Source organism: Tachysurus vachellii, chromosome 18 (assembly GCF_030014155.1).
Source record: "Tachysurus vachellii isolate PV-2020 chromosome 18, HZAU_Pvac_v1, whole genome shotgun sequence".
Classification (NCBI taxonomy): Eukaryota; Metazoa; Chordata; class Actinopteri; order Siluriformes; family Bagridae; genus Tachysurus; species Tachysurus vachellii.
The window spans coordinates 11,718,927-11,738,082 of record NC_083477.1 but is presented as its reverse complement, the minus strand read 5'-3'; the positions used below and the strand labels follow the sequence as shown (position 1 = coordinate 11,738,082).

At 36.8% G+C, this 19,156-nt stretch overlaps 1 protein-coding gene across 3 annotated transcripts; it reads left to right on the top strand.

The window, feature by feature from the left end:
* The first annotated feature begins 337 nt into the window (after positions 1 to 337).
* Positions 338 to 19,156, top strand: LOC132861453 (paralemmin-1-like). 3 transcript variants are annotated; one of them, XM_060892984.1, is made up of 7 exons: positions 338 to 380; positions 10,999 to 11,050; positions 11,830 to 11,910; positions 13,298 to 13,410; positions 14,911 to 15,031; positions 15,453 to 15,480; positions 16,534 to 19,156. In XM_060892984.1, exons 2-7 carry the CDS (start codon positions 11,006 to 11,008, stop codon positions 17,469 to 17,471), a joined length of 1,326 nt encoding a protein of 441 aa, XP_060748967.1. In that variant the 5' UTR covers positions 338 to 380; positions 10,999 to 11,005; the 3' UTR covers positions 17,472 to 19,156. The 3 variants fall into 3 exon arrangements, with proteins under 3 accessions (XP_060748967.1, XP_060748965.1, XP_060748966.1); XM_060892982.1 differs by having other exon boundaries at positions 351 to 480; positions 16,534 to 19,155; XM_060892983.1 differs by lacking the exon at positions 338 to 380 and adding an exon at positions 3,647 to 3,741.

The window sequence follows — 19,156 nt, the reverse complement described above, 5'->3', positions numbered from 1 at the left end:
TAGGCTATGCTAGGCCTCTTAGTTCCAGTAAAAGGAAACTGTAATGCCACATTATACAAAGGCATTTGGGGCTGTTTGCTGAAGGCCCTCATATGGATTTGATGGTCAGGTGTCCACAAACCTATGTTGTTTCTCTATTTTTTTGTTTGTGGTGTTATTTTTAAGTGCCATTCTACGTTGTACCCAGGGAAGACCTATGTCGATGGATTAGTCATAGCAGGAAATGTAAAAACAGCAGCTGAACATTACAGGTATTTTCACAAAAAGACTATGTGAGAAGAGTGAGACGGGTGCACGCGCTTATTTTGAAAGTGGGCGTGGCCTTTTTCAACCGTCACTCCTGTTAAAACTTAAGGACGTCGCGTCCTGCCCTCATTCAGGTAAACTGGTTTTAAAATTAATTCGGGTTACTTCGAGTGTTTTACGACATATTTGCTCCTGTCTTCAACAAAACCTGGAGTTATAGCTCGCACACGTCAGGTAAGAATACCGTGTACTGCCTAAACGTTTCCCCAACCTTCTTTATATTCGCTTATAATATTAGATAATGTCATATATTGCTAAACGCTGTTAGCCCAACTTGGTGTCGGTGTTCGTTCTACCTTAATTGAGACTATTTAACGGTTATTCTCATTAAAAGTTACATGTTCATGAGTGTGAATGCACTCTCTGTCATCCAGGGACAAATTTATGCACTTTAGAAACACAAAACTCTATATTAGATTCATTTATGAACACACAGCAACGTCCCCAAGTTCAGATATTTTAAAATCATTCAGACCAGAAAAATCCAGTTTAGGTCTATAAGCAGTTCAACAGGTAAATATAAACAGAATGAATGCACTGAATCCCACCAAAATAGCTAAGAAATGAGCAAAACAGTTATTCAAGTTAGTAAGCAATGCAGATTTTAGATATGAATAACAAACCAATTAAAGGTGAACTTTATAGTGTTTTTATAATGGTTTTGTGTATACAAAAAAATGATTGACAAATGATTCCTGCTATGTTATATACACTTTCTCATTAAGGCCATCACATGTCTGTAATAAAGTGTAGAAATGCATAATAAATGTAAGCATTATGAAGACAAAGTCTCTAAAACTCTAAATTTGTTCAGCCTTATGACAAACTTATAACAAAGCTCCATTTGACTGTCTTAGATTAAAATGAATGGCCATTAAACTATAGCTGTGTAAGTGAAGCGCTATTTAAGTTGTAAAAAAAAAAATAAAAATTGAATGCAAATAAGTCGATAATAAATTAAACTCGGATCAGTTTGGAGCACAGCATCATTTGCTGTTATCAGGGAATGCAATGGGATGCAATTTTGTGTGAGACATTCAGAAGCTCATTGCAGCTTCAGTTGTAACCCGGATTAATGTAAATTGCATTAAAGAAATGTGGATTTGTAAGGCTGGCGATGAAAATATTATATACAGAAATATACATTTAACCAAACTATTTACACTGGGGCTAAATTGTAAATATTTTAGTATGTCCCTCTTTTTTTGGGTATTAACGATCATTCATGTTGGGCAGCTCTTCAGTGTTTGCTCACAAGACCAACCTCCTTTATTGTTAGGTTTTCCTTTGTAATGAAGTTTATTATGAATTTGTTTTCCTTGCTTATCCGAGAACCGACCTGGCAACCGGGAAGAATTCCTCATAATAGTTGTGTATAAAAGTTTGCATAAGCCAAGTTTTCACTTCCGTTTACAAAAGATTCAGAAACGCTGAGTTTCTTAGTCCTTGTCTTTATATGCCGATCACCCACAAAGTGATTAGAGCAATGAGGGGAAAAGCCTGAAAAAACAAAGTGAAAGGTATTTTTTATTTAAACTAAACAATCACTGAAAAGTATTATATTCTACATAATAGATGTTATTATTAATTAAGTGATAAGAGTACGCAAACTCTAAATCTTTGGTCTGGTGAGATAATTATTTTACAGCTCCTGGCAATATGCAGACACTCCTCCACATCCTCTGTTTATATAGAGGCATTTATGTTGTCATAATCAAATCATTAGTTTTATTTACCTTCATTTATGGGTTTATGTAGGCTGTCTTTCTGTATTTTTTATGCTCTTTAAATAACGGCAATAACATAAAACAACTGGATTTAGTCCCTGTCCTAGTGAACGCCCATGAGGATGTCCCTAAAAGTGGAAGGAAGCTCCTAAAAGTGCTTCTGAAAGTCACTCTGGGTGAAGGAGTCTGCTAAATACTGTACAATTAATAAAATGGAAGCAACTTAAACTTAACATTATTTTCATATATAATTGTAGTAATGTATAATTTGCATAATTATATGATTTGAAGGCTGTCAGGTTGAGGTTTATATTAATTTGACTTATTTCAAGAGCACAGTGATATTCTGTTGAGTTTATGGCCGCATTGCCATCTCACTGCTTCAGTGTCGAGTTACTATCTGTGTGGGGATTGCATAGAGTTTTTTGTCCTAAGGTGCCCTAAGGTGTCCACTGGTGTCCCAGTAAAGGTGCATTCCCTCTTCACCCCTATTGTTCCCAGGATGGGTTCCAAATCCACCACAACCCTGACCAGGATGAAACAGTCACTGAACTCTTACTGGGAATGTTTGGCTCAAGATACGTCGTTAATGTGTGACTCATAACTGTCGTTGACAGCAGAGCGATGACTGTGTTGAGTCTGATGAAAGGTTAGCTGCAAGTTGTGTCAGTAACTCCAATGTGCAGTCAAAACTCTGCTTCTAGCTTGTTTATGACTTATAGGTGTCTCAGGTGTCCTTTGTGTTCCACACACACACTGCTTTCGTAAAAACATCACAGCTAGCAGTTTGACGTATTATAGTATCAGGTACAAAAGTTTCTGTATTCTGGGTCAAATGAACACGTTAAATAACTTAAGCCCTTTGACTTTATAAATTATGATCTCTGTTGTATCCTCAAAGCAGCTTTTGAATGCTCTCAGTTGAAATTCACTATTAACACAATTTTATTTTATATTATTTATATTTGCTGAATTGCTATATGAAAAAAGAAGGGCAAAAACAAGAGAAAGGGTCAGGAAAAAGCCACAATAGAAGAAAGAAACAATGGTGACAGAATATTTACAAGTCAGCTAATATACTGTATTCTAAACATTCATACTCCTGAATTATTTAATTTTATAAAACAGTGACTGACATAAAAATAGTTTGATTGAAAAATTAGGCACATAGCATTCCCGTCAACCCACTGTTGGTTTAGGCTTATTCAGAAAGACTAAAAGCATAAATTAATGCCAATGGTGCTTCACTAAAGTACTGAATAAATACTGATCAAAATGAGATGTTTTAGTTTAGATGTTTACATTTTGATTTATACAAATTTGTAAACAAAAATTGTTGTACAGGTTATTGTGTATTTACTGATGTCCAAAAAAAGTGCATTGAATCTATATTCAATATGCATACTTCTCAAACCGTCTGCATGAGCATGAGAATAGTATTGACATTCTCGTAGAATCTGTTGTACACTATGCTCGTTTAACTAAAACACACAAACATAATGGAAAAGCCAGGTTATGGTTCCGCTCTAGAAACTTTGACCCTCTGTAGAGCAATGACACAGTGGAAATGGTAATGGAAGTGTTCACTGTAAACACACTTATATAACAAAAAACATTACAGGGAATGCAAAATGTTTAAACTGAACACAACTTAAGGTAAACAGTAATGAGAAAGCCTGGGGAAGGGGAACAAGGTAAGACTCACAAGGTAAGGCTGGCACTGCAAATCATTCCTAAAGCTTGAATATAGTAGAATTGAATGTGATACAGTGGAATTGCATTTATTTTTATTTGTTGTCAGTTTATGCACTTTGTGTGGCAGGGTTGTATGGAATGGGCTTGTACTGAAACAATAGTGTTGTCTTTTTGGTTGCCATTTGGTGTCAGGTTGAGCTATGTCCACCTACATCTCTCTCTGCAGGTTGAATCCAAGTCCAGTTAGTTTGGATTTTTGGATATTTCCACAAAGCTTCTTTATATTAATGTACAAATATTTTCCATTTTTGCCATTCTAATGAATTATTACTATAATTACAATTTTAGATAGAAGTCAGGCATGTGTTGTATAGTGTACTACTTTTTTTGTAAAACCTTTCTTGAGTTTTCCTGTAACCTTGCTTAGTTTGTGTATGTGTGTGTTACTCCAAGGCAACGGAAAACATGGTCAATGATTAAATAGTTCAACAAAGTCAAGCGTCATCCTGTATCTGTTAACAAATATAAACTTCATTACCCTCTTCAAGGTCATGCCAGTCTCACCATTGGCAGGAGAACGTCAACTTAAGGACATGCAAGACTCATAGGAGCTCTTATGTTCAGAATTGTTTCCTTGACTGCTAGATTCAGATCACCCAAAAGTAGACCAGATCTACTTGCCAAGGAAGCCACAAAAGTGTGCCAATGACTAGTGGATATAGCAGTGGGAATTATGGTTTTGTTTGCCATCCTGGGCCACAAGCCTGACCCACTTGTGAAATTCTATAGTGGGTTAAAGTCATATAAAATTGGTGTAGTCAGTTGTGGGCCAGGAGATTCTGTCCCAATGGGCTGTCAGGCAGAGTGGTCCACCTGTGCCTTACCAAACCTCTCTGTGATCTTCGAACAGAAGTTGTGTCTTAAAGGATATTTTGTCTACATGATTCTGAAACCTACAGGCCCAAAAAGAGATCAGAGTACACAAGCCAAAATCAATATTTTATCTATAGCATTTACAGTTAGTGACTTTTTAGGCTACTAAAGCAGAGGTCAGACCAACTGCAAATACAGTTTGCTTGGCAGAAATACCAATTCATTATTGGGAAAGGACCTAGGGCTTGATAGATTCCCTTGCTTCAGGATGTGTTCTTTTTTTGTGCCACATTGCTTTTTTCTAGGTTTTTGGGTGTTTGTAATGGATTTGTTGAACTTGTCAGTAAAGTTGGTACCTGTCTAAGAAATATAGGCCTTAAGGTTGTAAATTTTCAGCTGAGTCTTGTTTGTTTCCAAGTCATTTATTCATCTAGAGAGTAATTCAGAATGTTTATTTGGGCTTCTTGTTCTCCTTTTTGAGCCTGGGTGTGACTTCCAAGCTATTTTTACCCGGTGGCATTGGCAAGTTTCAAATCTGATCCAGAATAAAAATACCAAAATTTTGGTATTGCGAAACTGCGTTTGTTGTTGCTCTGCTGTCATATCCAGGATTTAGTCCTACCTTGTGATCAAGACCATGATATGAAATTATGAAATTTTTCTTTTCTGTTTTGAGCTGTGTGGAAGCTTCTGGAAAGTCACATTTTGTGCATCACAGTAACCCCCTCAGCTCCAATATTAAGGCTACTTGTATTTAAACATGTCTGTATTGCTGTAGTGGCCCCCAATCAATGTTGTACCTACAAGCATTACCATCCTTTGCCTTACACACTTTTACAAGGTAAAATGTCTATTTTAGGAGTAGTATTTCAATTCACTGTCTAATTTTATGCCTAGAGCAGCTAGTTTGACTGTGAAGGTCTGGGAGCAGATGGTACCCATTCCTGTCTCTGCATAGTGCACAGTGAAGAGATGGGCCAAATCTGGTTTACTTAGCACCGGCGAGCTTGTGAGCACTTGCTTCAGAGCCTGGAATGCCAGTTCTTCCTCTAACCATCATACTCAGTGTGGTTGTCCATTTTTGTTAGGAGCAGGCTAGAGAGAAGTTAGAGATATCCTGTCGACCCCAATAATGGACATATCTGAGTCTTGGAAATGGTCGTGGCTATTCGAAGATAACTGCCTGAATTTGTTTCTCGTGGGGTTTCAGCAGGCCCTGGCTGATGCTGTAGCCCAGGTACCGTCAGCAGTGGAGATGGAATGTATTATTTGCTAAGACTGTTTTTTACTAAGGCAAATATTCCTTCAGCTCTTTCTTTAGTACATCCTGCCCTCATTCAGATACTAGATGAAAACAAGGGTGGACTAAAGGGAGGACATGTTTGGAACAGTGCAACAGTGAGAGGTTGAATTACGATAATGTGTGTTCCCAAAAGGGCTTTTTCTGTTAAGGTAATTACATAGAGTTGGGCATACAGAATGACAAATACTGCACACACAAAAATATATACACTGTCAGCTGATCTGGCATTCTGAAAATCACTGAAGATAGAGAGAGTGAACACCTCTCCACTATTTTGAGTCTTTTCTGAGAGAAATAGCTTTCTCTGAAGTATGAGTTATGGGATAAAGAAAAATTACCCTAGTGTGGCCTGTATATTTGTGCTGCTTGGCAGCATCTGTACAGCTGGCATGATGGAGTGGAGGAGGTGAAGAGATGTTTGCTCAGTGATTTGCATCTCCTCCTGGGCATCTCTCTTTCACTCTCCATATCACTGCTCACAAACACACACACTCACACACAGCTTGAGGGTATGAGGTCCTGAGTCAAAGCTGACGTCTGATATATTTCACTGCACGGAGCATGTGTACATTTACATTTACATCATTTAGCAGACACTCTTATCCAGAGTGACTTACATTGTCTTATTTCAGTTTATACACCTGAGCAATTGAGGGTTAAGGGCCTTGTTCAGGGGCCCTGCAGTGCCAACTTGGTGGACCTGGGATTCGAACCAATCAGTTCAGTAGTCGATCCGATCAGTAGTCGAACACCTTAAACACTGAGCTACCACATCCCATGTGTGTGTATATATATATGTCTGTGTGTTGATGTGTGTAATGCCAGCTGAAGGCCCACATCAAGGAATTTATTCTTTATTATTTACATTATTTGCATCATGTGTGTTTCAACAGTTTTCAAGTTGGTTGTGTTTACACAAGTCATCAATAAGAGATGAAGCTATAATATAATGAATATGATTTAACTGGATTTGATTTGCTTGAGCGTTTTGTATTATGCACACTTTCAGAATGTGACACTACACATCAGTTATACAGTACATAAGTGACTAGATTTACATAAATTAAAACCTTGTCAATTTTAAAACAGTCCGTTTTTTAATATCAGCTTTACGCTACCTGAACAAAAAACATATCTGTGCAGACTTTATAACTGAGCATGCTCTAAAATAAACTCAACTAAGTTTCAGGATGAGATGAAGTTCAATAGGGGAAGGAGAGTGATGTTTATAACAGGATGGCCTGGAGTGCCTCAAATCTTTTACAGCTAAATTATGTATTATATGTGTGCTGGCTTGGAAAAAATCTACACATGGTAAAATTGTGAAATATTCTAGTATATATAGTATTTCTGACTTTCCCTACATGCCACTGTCTCATCACCTGAGGTTTAAACACAAACCTCAATGCTGTTTCTTCACTCAGCTGTTCTCTTAAAATAATAATCACTGATTCACTTAGTCAGTTTGGTAAAGTTGTCAAAATGTCTTTTTTTTAATGATACTTTGCATTAGGTAATGTCACAGCTCGGATTGATTACTATATCTGACAGAAATCTGATTGCAAAATGAATTGAATAGGTTTATGTCTATTTTGCTACAGTACGACATGTGACAATACAAAAAGCTCATTAAAATGTGTAAAAAGCACACAAAGCTAGTAAGATTTTAGACGTATTCAAGCAGACTGGGCTCATTTACTGCTGGTGTTTGTTAAATTGGTTATTTATCTGATCTTTACAGGAAATAACCATAGCAAGCTAGGAAAAAACCTAAGTAAAGACATTTCTCACTTTCAGCTGCAGAATATATGTATGTTTTCCAAACATTGTTTTAAAATTAAATTAAAATGTAATAATGGTGTTAGAGATGTCTACTGATAATAATGGCAGCAATACATAGACACAGTCCATTTTATTTATTTACTTTGTTACTGACTAAACATTACCGTTGCACAGTGCATCTACGTTCACAAGTAAACATGCTTTTGATAAAACCCTTTTCACAAGTGTCATGACTGTGTGGAGAAGTAGTTTTATCATCATTAAATCTCTTCAGGTCTCGTAGCCTTAGTATACATTTATCTATGAAAGTTAATTTTCTTGACAGACAGAAAATGTAATTTCTGCAGTACTGCATTCACTTCAGAAAGTTGTTTTGACAGTCGCTGTACATGTCTGTATTGTACACATAGCTGGGGACCCTTCAAGTCTACATGACTGAGAACTCTGTTGTGTGAATTTTGTAAGAGCTCTTTTAGTATGTGCGAAAAGGAAGAGAGAGAGAGAGAGAGAGAGAGAATAGTGTGAAAACTATTCCACATAAGTCCCCCCTAGTACATCATTTGTTGTGTTGTCTAAAATCACATTTTTGTAAAGTAGTAATGTTTAGAATGCTATGATTAATTTGCTTAAGCAACAGCTCCGTATCCCAGGGGCATGAGTGATTCTGTCTAGTGCCTTATAACAAAGATACATGCTGCAGTGTGGTCCATTCACAGATCACTAAAAGAGAAGCAGTATTCTTATTCTCTCTCCATCCCTCTCAGTCTGTTTTTGCATTTCTTAATAAAATGGCCTTTATTTAGTATTACGGCCTTTTTTTTTTTTCTTTTCATATGAAGATGCAGGCGTTGCTACTGTATATGGTAAATCTGATATAAATTCATGCAAGAGATTCTCTGAAAATTAGGCCATGAATGAAGGTCTATATATATTACTCGTGTTCTGTAATAGAGCCAGTTTTAGCATTGCAGAGACTTTTACGCACAGACCTCTTAGCTCTTTAGATACTGAAAACATTAAGTTATATATTCATAAGCTTTAGATCTGCATCTGTCTGTCATCCTGAGCTGTTAATTGCTGTTTGGGACAGAATAATTATTATGTCACTCCAGGGTTGTAAAATTCCAGGAATTTTCAAGGCTGGAAACTTTCCATGGGAATTAACGGGAATATATGAGAATTAACGGGAATATATGAGAATTAACGGGAATATATGGGAATTAACAGGAATATATGGGAATAAACTGGGAATTTTTAAAAAAATGCAGAGTTGCTTATAACAAGGAACTTAAATGTAGTTAAAAAAAATCTTGCAGCATAGTTTTGTTTAAAACAACAAGATTTAATGCAATTTAAGTTGAATTTGTACCCTGCATTCCCACGGTCACTTGCACACAGCACACTGCTTACTGGAGGGCCATCGAGGCCAAACCCACTGCATGTACTTGTGTTCTTCCATAACATGCACAGTAACACTTTATTTTAGGGTCATTTAACTAGCTGCTTATTAGCATGAATAATAATAGAATATTGGCTATTTATTAGTACTTATTAAGCACATATTAATGCCTTATTCTGCATGACCTTACTCTACATTCTTAGTTGTACCCAATACCTAAACTTAATAACTACCTTACTAACTCTTAATAAGCGGTAAATTAGCGTTACCACGTGCACAGATAATTTGATTTATATAATGTATATAAATTTGTTTCCCAATTAATTTCCATAAATTCCCGTAAATTTCCTTAAATTCCCATAAATTTCCGTAAAGTTTCCAATTTTGAATATTTCCAAAATTCCCCAGATTAAGTTCCCGTGGAACGTTTCCATAAATTTACCGGAAACTTTCTGCCCCTTTGCAACCCTATGTCACTCAGATATTGTGGCGGTGTTGTTAAGATTGTGTGATGTGAAATGTTTGAGTTCAAATCCAAGGACTGCCAGTTAGCCACAGGTACCTTGTGCCTGTTGACCCTTAATCCTCAAATGCTGTAAGTTATTTTGAATAAACAGATGAAGATCTACACATTTGTCTGGTCTAGTGTTGCAAAAGATTAGGCATTATCGCTCACTTATTGTGCAGTGATGTTCTGAGTAACATAGTTTTGAAAAGGCTCTGCCTGAGTCATAACGCTTTCATTTGGCCACTGCAGGTTTGCTTACCCGGTCAAACAAACCACTGAACTTCTGGAAGGTTGTTGGTGGTATTGCTGATGATGTACCCTGGTGTACTATTTTCAGGAAATGAAGAACATAATAAAGAGCCCTTGAGCAACCTTTTTGTGTTTTCTATAGTGCCACAAATGTGTGCCATATGGAAATGCCTTGTGTAGTGAGGCAAGGAGTTGGTTAAGAGAGGAAAAGGGGTTCCTACATTACACACTGATCCAGCAGCATAGGATCCATCACAGTGACAGTATCACAGAACCTCTAGCATACAAGGTGTCCTTGTTCCAACAGCACCTTTTAAATCTCTCCAGCACACCATCAGCTCTAATGAGTGACTGGAATCCTCCTCTTCCCACTCTGACCCGACTTACTAACACATAATTTACATTGCTTTTGATGGATGCAGTGCCATGACAGTTAGCTATTGAATGCAAACAATATGTGCATATCTACATTTCTGTTGATAATCCTTTGAATTATGACAGTGGTCTTTTTTTTTTTCTTATCAATATTGAGCAGAGCTTACATCACCAGTCATTTTACTGTTTTATGTGACTAAAACATGAGTTTGTACTTCATGTTTTGTACAACATAACACTTTATATCTTGCCTAGTTCCCAGAGGAAAAAAGAAACATGAAGAATTTTGCTGCGAAAACACTAAATTATGCATGAAACCATTCTGTCTACTTTTCTCCCTGCACTTATTCTCTTTTACACTCATTCTCTCCTACTCTCTTCCAGACATATCCTTTTCTCTTTATGCTATGCTTTTATGGCCAGGCTTTTCCTAAATAGCCCTCCTGTTGAGTGTCTTTTGTCAGAGACACATTTGCCAGACTATGTTAGCATTTTTTTTTTTAAGGATATCTGAGACAAAAATGCTCCTATCATTTCAGTGTGCTAGTGAAAATGAGAATCACCATGGCAACAGCTGTGTCAGTAAACGTAAAGTATAAAAACAAGTGCTCTTATCATTTAAACCAGCGTTTGTTCATTTAAGAGAACGTGAGTGTGTGCGTAGGAGCAGGTCTCTTCTCAGTGACTCATCAAAGTCTTCATTCATCAATGCTATAATTTCTACACCATGTAACAGCTTTTTACACCACAGTGAATGAAATGCTCCATTTTGTCATCGCAGGCTCGGAATGGATGAGGCAGAAAAGTATCAGCAGAGGCTGCAGGCCATTGCAGTAAGTAAAAGATCACAACAAAACACTTGGGTATCTTCACATGCACTCACAGAGCAGGTGCTGTTTTATATCCCTTGATAGAAATTATCCTGAGGCATTCATAATACAAAATATGCTGGATGTAAATCAAAACAAGCTACAACTACAACAAAAAAATTAGCATTTTTTATTTTACTGCTGATCTTTTTTTTTTTTTACTACCTGCAAAGTGTTCTTTGCCTCAAACCTGTTGGAGAACCCTTAAAAATTCTGTGCGGAACGGTACAACACAGGTTTGCCTTTCACAACTAATTGCAAATAGACATTTTTAACAAACTAAAGGCATTAACCATTCAAGAGCAATTAACTATCCAAAAATAGCTAATAATATTATTAATTCTTATCTGGAGATTGAAAGGGAGGGATAAAAAGTCATAGTAAGATCACTTACTGATGAAAGATGATGAAGGAAATTAGATGTACCTGGGATCAATTTAGTGTCATAGCAAAGATAATATACATGAGTACATTTGATATCTCAGTTTTTTGTTTTGAAGAGATTTACAAAATTTCTGTACTACAGCTACATTTTCAGGTTTTTGCAGAAAAAAAACGAATAAAAAATCCAGGTTTAATGTAACAAAATGATGGAAAAGCGAAGACATGTGAATGCACTTTATGTTGACTTTGGTCAAGAGAAGATATAAGAAAGCTGTAGATGATGTCATTTTGCTTTGCTGTAACTTCTCTGGTTACTGAGACAACATCCATTTTAACACCCCGCATTTTCCCACTCTCAGGAAAAAAGGCTTGTGCAGGAAGAGGAGGAGAAAGTCAGGAGGGAGATGGAGAAGGAGTCGCTGAAACATGCTCAACACAAGGTCTGACATGTTAGTTTTTTTTTTAATCATTTTTGTGTAGCAGTGTCATTCTAACATTTTTAAAGGACAGGATCTTGGCAATAGCGAGAATTTTGAAATCATTTCATGAGAGCAACTCCACGAAGCCCCCAAAATTACAGAGAACTTGCCCATTTAGAATGACAAACCATTGCACATCATACACTACTATCTAACCTTATTTTCAGATCCATAAGGCAATGCAGCAGCTCTCTCTATCAGCATGTGGTCCATTTATAGCATGAGCATGCTAAGTATGCTATCACACTGAGGAAGCGGTGATAAATTGGAAAAGCAGAAAAAAGTGAAGGAGCCCTCTGAGTTATAACAGTCTCACATTGACTGAATGAGTGGCCTCCTGCACTGTTCCTTCTGTCGAGCATGTGTAGATACTTCTGCTCCTCACTTTTCTGACTGGTCTGCTTTTTGTGAAATGATGAGAGGAGGAAATAGTCGGGTTGGAGAGACCATAGAGTTAAGCTTCTTGCAGTGACTGCTTTTTGTGCCTCCTCAAATCACAGTTCCTCATTTTTTATATGTTGTAGTTTTCCATATTTTATAGTTCTGGTGCAACCAACTGCCATCAGAATGCACATAAATAAATGAATGGAGTCTTGCTGTATATAATTTGATGTGCACCTGTTTCTTGAAGGCCCCAGAGTTTTTTAGAGAATATACTTATAGAGACAGGACCATGAAGACACAGGAGCTATTAAATGAAGTCCTGGACAAAGCTGTGGATTAGTAAGGTATAAATCAGGTTTTGGTTATAAAGAAAAAAAATCCCAAACGTTGAACAAAGCACCATTAAACCCATTAGTTAGGCACAATGCCAAATTGTATGTTGGAGACTCACAAAACATGGAATATCTGATGAGAGCTAAACTTTATGAGAACATTTTTGGCAAAAACTCTACACTGCTGATCATCCTGAGAACACCAGGCCCACAGTGAAGCATAGTGATGTTAGCACTACGTTGTGTGGATGCTTTTCTTCAGTAATGACTTATGTGGAGCGTACATACAGTAGAGGACAGCAAATATATTTCAATAAAAAGTTTTCCAGTGAATATTTATGCAAGGTTCTATATGAGTCATAATATTCCATAGCATTTTTTTTTTTTTTTTTTTTTTTTAAGGTACCATTCTGATTCAAATTGATTCGGAGCACTAGAGCAAGTCTAAGAGGAGACTGTTTTGCTTTGTTATGTGCCCATTCTGCTTGCACATTTACAGCCAGATGGTGTTTGGCTAGAGACTCCCAGATAACAGAATGGCCCATAAACAGCGTTATGTGTAGAATTTGAAGAGTGATTAATGAAATCGGCGTTATGGTGTTCAGTGGACATGTGTTCTGTCTCTCTGATAGAGGAAGTATCTGAGAGAGCAGTGGCTGATGGAATCAACCCCCAGCACTCCTGAGGATCCTAACCTGCATTCCGTGATTCCTGCTTTGCAGTCAACAGAGCAGAGTGCAGAAAAGTAAGACAGAGATTAGTAAGGCATTTAAAGCCTACGGTTAACCCCAGAATTATTTGTACCCTGCAAAAGTTCCACTTGGTTGCTTTATTCCACTTAACTATAAACCATTGTAGAAAGGACATTATTTACATTGACATTATTTGCTGTCCAGTGTCACCCAAATGAGGATTAGGTTTCCTTCTGAGTCTGGTTCCTCTCAAGGTTTCTTCCTCATATCGTCTTAGGGAGTTTTTCCTTGCCAGTCACCTCCAGCTTGTTTATTAGGGATCATTGTTTTATTTATTTATGTGTGTGTATATATATATATATATATATTATTCTGTTTCTATACTTCTGTAAAGCTTATTTGAGACAATGTAAATTGTTAAAAGCACTAAAGACAAAAATTGAATTGAATCGAATCGTTTTTCTATGTATTATTTTGTGCTCAACACTAATTAGTACATCTGCAAAGGAATGTTGAACCTTCCCCAGTACAGAACACAGTGATATTCCTATGCAGGCACACATGGACTGCCTTCTTTAGACCAATGATTAAGATGACCATTGCAAAATTGTCTTTATTAATGACCAAGACTTAATCATCTGGCAGAGGCAGTCAAGTTGTGGGATAACTGTTGCATATCCATGCATATATTTTGCATAATAATGGATCTACATAAAAGAAAAAGCACCTGATGCCAACTGTTGACTGTACCAAGATATGTGCCACATATTCTGCTGTGCATCAGGTGCTTTACCTTGCATGAGGCCCATTTAGTGTCAAACAAACCGATGATGTTCATAACTACTAATATTTTATTTTGGTTTTATCAGACCACAAACAGAACTGCGCTTGTAGTTGGAGGTATAGGTTTCAGTTGAAATTTGTGAAAAAAAAAATATCCTTCCTTAAGATTCTCAGCATGACAGCAAACTACAAACCAAATCACATGACTTGTTATATGATCCATACCACCATTCCCTGGACATCTGAGAAGCCTTACCTCATTGAATTGCAAACACAGCCGTAATTAAAGACTTTCACTCGTTCATCTTGCCACAAATACATTCTAGTGTTGCTGATCCTGTTTGATCTGTTATTGTTATTCCGGCTTTGAATCCGTTTGGTTGTTGGTTCTGCCCATAGCCAGATTACTTTGTTTGCTAATCACCTAACTTGTGTCTGTTTGCCTTTACAACGCATCTGTGTTTTAGTAAGACCTGCATTTGCTTGTATGTGTACAGTATGACAAAATTACACTTGAAGTTTCAAGTGATACACTTTGGTTGAATATTCATAGCCAAAAAAAAGAAAATTACTTTGACTTTCAGTGCTTTGACAGATATGTTTTCCACATTTCTTTTAGATATTATTAAGTTTAAGCCAATAAGCTTCCAATGTTTTTAGAGAAATTAAAATGTCACATCAATATCAATACAGCTGTACGTACATAATAAAAATATTACACAGTTAAAAAGAAAAGAAAGAAAATGACATTGTTGTGTGTGTACACAAAGCTCAGAGAGACAGATGAAGAAAGAAGTGGAAAAGACTGAGGTCATAAATGACAACTCTTCACAGATTGGGGAGAATGAGCCTTTAATCCTTTCTGCAGACAACCCGGAGGAGCCTACGCAGGTGGGTGGAAAGTTCATACATATCGGCTTAACCATCAGCTTTAGTCCTACGAGCCTTACAGTGTTACACACCAGACATCTTGGTGTTAAATGTCTACAGTATGAAGCTGTGTTCAATAGTTCACTAGCACTTCTTCAGCACATTAAGGGAACTATCATGTGTATTACTGTTATATTGCAAAGAAAAATGTAGTTCAGCATCATTATAACATATTAGTTCATGAAAATACAGACTCCATCAGCATCCACTCTTTCACACACTTGCTGTCAAGGCAATCTTCTGAATTATAACCGCTACTCACTCTAGCCTCAATGTGTGTGTAAAACATGCACAGTTCTTAGTGGCCAGGTAATTGATGAGAGTGGTACAAGCATATTACTGTAAGTATATTTATCTATGTGCTTTCTCTCTCTCTCTCTAGGCCTACCTGAGAGAGGACAAGAGAAATGGTTAGTACTACAACCATATATATTTATTCTTCTGTTTTTGTACATCACACACTTTTGATTTGTTAATATATGTAATTGCTTCCTTTTTTTATTTAAGTACAGCATATTTATGAGGAGTATTTCAGAACAGAAAGATTAGTTGATATAAAGGGAATTTGTGATGTTGAGCAGAAATAATATTGCAGTGTAGTATTTTAAGACCTCATGGACTCATGGAGTCAAGAAAAAATACGGGGAAAGTGTAGAAGTGTACAACTACAGAAGTGTAGTTGTAGTTAGTTCAGATGTCCAGGTTTTTACATGGATTCTGATAAAACCCTTTCCCACAATGTATAGAAGGGCTTATTTGGTCCCAGTTCATCTGTGTGTATGCATGTGTGCGTGTGTGTATATTGGCTGCTGTCACTAAAATTTGAGCACGATAAAATAACACTATACCCTTGCCACTAAAAAATCATCAAGTGTAATGTGTTTATGCAAAATGCTTAATTAAAGCACAGATGGTGTGAAGTTACATTTTTCTGCTTAATGGGGGCATTGATGATTTTAAATAAAGACAAATTAAATAATTTTTTGGAGAGACTGCTTGCTGACTGATGCATGCACAGAATAGTGCTCATCAGCTTGCAGTGCAGTTGTCAAATCTTGTTAAACAGGGTTGTTGTTGTTGTTGATTTCATTAGAAATAAAATTGTGAATGGCTACAAAATGAATGAACCTTCAGAGACATTTAGTATTATACTGTATTTGCTAGTAGAATATAATGTGTGTGATAAATGTAAGTGTTCTGTGTGAGAGAAAACATCTGTTAGAACAGAAAAGTGTTCAAAGTTTTTAAAAAAGCTAATTTGAAGAATCTGAATCAGATGTGATTCGACATCTTTGTCACTGTAGAAGTTCAGATGTACCGTTTTTGTAGCATTTAATTGGGCAACTTTATTGTTACAGAAACTCGTTTTATTACACAGAATTCATCTGCGGCCCAATATACAGAGGTGCTGTGAATTTATACATGATCACTTCATTACTAAGGATTTCACCGTATCATTGCAGTGCTTGGGGTGTTGGAGGTTGAAGCGGAGAGAAACCTGGTTTCAGAATCAGCACAGAAGTATACAGAGGAAAAGAGAAAAGCAAAAACAGAAGAGCAAGAGACTGAGCAGTTAGAAATGGATGCAGTAGAACCCGTAGATCTACCCCACCATTTATTAACGCAAATTACGACACCAGATGAGGCCCATTTTTCTTTAGCTGGTAAAAAAACTGAGCTAATTATGGCAGAAGATGTTGCTGAGGATGAAGAATGGGAGATGGTGAATTGTGGTCCAGAAGAAGATCTGGACCTTGTGCTGACATCTGACTTGATACAGGTTCAGTCAAACACAGGCTTGGAACAAAAAGGTCATGATGCTATTCTGAAGGTGGAGCAGGTCTTCATCATGGACGAAGAAGAGGACGTAGAGGTCGGTACAGCTGAGGTGCTGAGCCTTGTTGTGTCTGAGAAGAAGTCTGATCTTGAAGACACATCCTGTGAAAAACCTCCTGAGCATGAATTACAGACTCTTTATTTAGAAAAGGTGGCACATGCAAGCACATCTGCCCCTCTGAAGGAGCTGAGTAATGTGTCAGGTATCATCTCTGAAGAATCTTCAGTAGAATGTAAACAGAATATGCCACACCTTCCAGCACATACAGCACATGCTCCTGGAGAAATTCTTAGAGCTAATACTGAATACAAAGAGGACCAAAGTTTACCTATAAGCAGGATAGTAAAAGTTGAATGGAAGGACACATCAGGTCCTGAAGACGAAGTGCATCATTATATCCCATTAGATAGAGAAAGAGAGAAATCTCCAGCTTTGAAGAAGGGGAAGATGGTTGCACACGGCACTGAGCCAGAGTCAGAAATACAAATACTGATGCCTCACAGTGGAACTCCAAAGAGAGCTGAAACAAAAAGAAAGACTTGCCACTGTTGCACTGTCATGTAAGCAAGCATTCACACGAGTAGCATATGTTTTCTCTTTTATTAGATTTCCCATCTTAGTTTCCCTATTTCACTGTGCATTCTGAATTATATTGTGTGAGAACAGTTTTCTCCCATCTTCAATAATCGGCGTGTTGGGAGGCAAATATCCCAAAAATATCTGCGTAGAGATGTGTGCTTTTTACAGTTAGCTTTGTTGCCCCCTGCTGCACAGACTTTGTATTGAAATATGAATTCTAAAGTTGACAAGCAAGTTTATTCTTCATCACCATCATCCTCTGGATCAACCGTAACCCTTAGCATCTTAAAACATGTACTGAAGATGACTGAATGGCAAAAAAGTTTATATTGAATTGTAAACTAATTGTTTTTCTTTTGTTATCGACACCAGTGTAAACACATATACATATATATGAGTTGTCACATCTGTGATATAAAAATATATCAGATCTGTTGTGAAGTTTGCCAAAGCAAATCTGTGCCAAACATATCTTAGTATTATGTAAGAGGCATTGTGTAATGTGACATGAGATATAGAGAATATGTGCAAAGTTGCCTTTATTATATTATTGCTCGATTGTTAAACTAAATAATATGGTGTTCCATATGGTTAGTTATGGCAGAAACTATCTTGTTACTGTTTATATTTTTCTCTGTCCTTTTTATCTCTGTATGAAAGACTGTTTTTCTGATATCACCAATGACAGATATTAAATGCTTGTTTTATTTATAAGAAGTTGTTTTTATTGATAAAAAATCAATGCACAATGAACACAAAGCACATAGTGAGCTGGTGGTCAGTGGTACAACCTTGTGATACTGATTGGCATGTGGGGCCCTTAACTCCCCAGCTCAGTTGTATAAATGAGATAAATGTAAATTATATTTTTGTCTTTAACACCATAGTAAAAATTCAAGCAGCTAAGCCAAGACCTCTACGAAAAACTGAAGCTAAACCTAGAGAACCTTTGTGGACTAAAATGAAGCATGTTAGCCTGCAACCCTGATTGTGTTATACCATTTCTTTCAGGAGGAATCAGCAATAGTGTATGTGTGTGTCTGTGTGTGTGTGTGTGAAATGTGTGGAATTCTAAAAAATTGCAATTAACCTAAGTGTATGTAAAACTTTGGCCTCAGCTGTAGTTATTTGTGTTACTGTTGTTTCCATATGGCATCAGAATAAGAGAAGCAAACATGCAAAACAGCATATTTAAATAAATATTTCTTTAATTAATAGTTTTTTTGCTGCCAAAATCCACTAGATACTGTATGTCTCGGTTTAATGTATTTTTGGGCATTGTCAGCTGCTTATTTCTGGATTTATTTATAATAAATGATGAGATATTAACAGGTTTTAGGTAGTGGACTCAAGATTTTGGACCACATAGCATAAAGAATCTCTTCTAAACACTTAAAATAATTGCTCCAAGTGGGAAATGTGCCATGACTATGAGGAGAAGCTCTTGATATTTAGCATGCTTAACACAAACCAGAGACATCTGTCCTGTTTCTGGCTAATGGATGTGGATGAAAAATTCCTTCTAACCATTGAGGATGAAACTCACTTGGATGCCTTTTGGTGTATGTGCAAACACATAATGTGGCTCTTTAAAACATCACAAAGTTATGTGTGACATCTGTTTTTTTGTTTTGTTTTGTTTTTTTTTTAAATCTGTTGTTATATAGTCC

Bases quoted from the DNA above. Each gene is read 5' to 3' on its own strand.
- LOC132861453 (XM_060892984.1), top strand. From the start codon at position 11,006: ATGGATGAGGCAGAAAAGTATCAGCAGAGGCTGCAGGCCATTGCA. The intron at 13,411-14,910 runs GTAAGACAGAGA...GTGTACACAAAG, and splicing joins ACAGAGCAGAGTGCAGAAAA to CTCAGAGAGACAGATGAAGA. The intron at 15,481-16,533 runs GTTAGTACTACA...GTATCATTGCAG, and splicing joins GAGAGAGGACAAGAGAAATG to TGCTTGGGGTGTTGGAGGTT.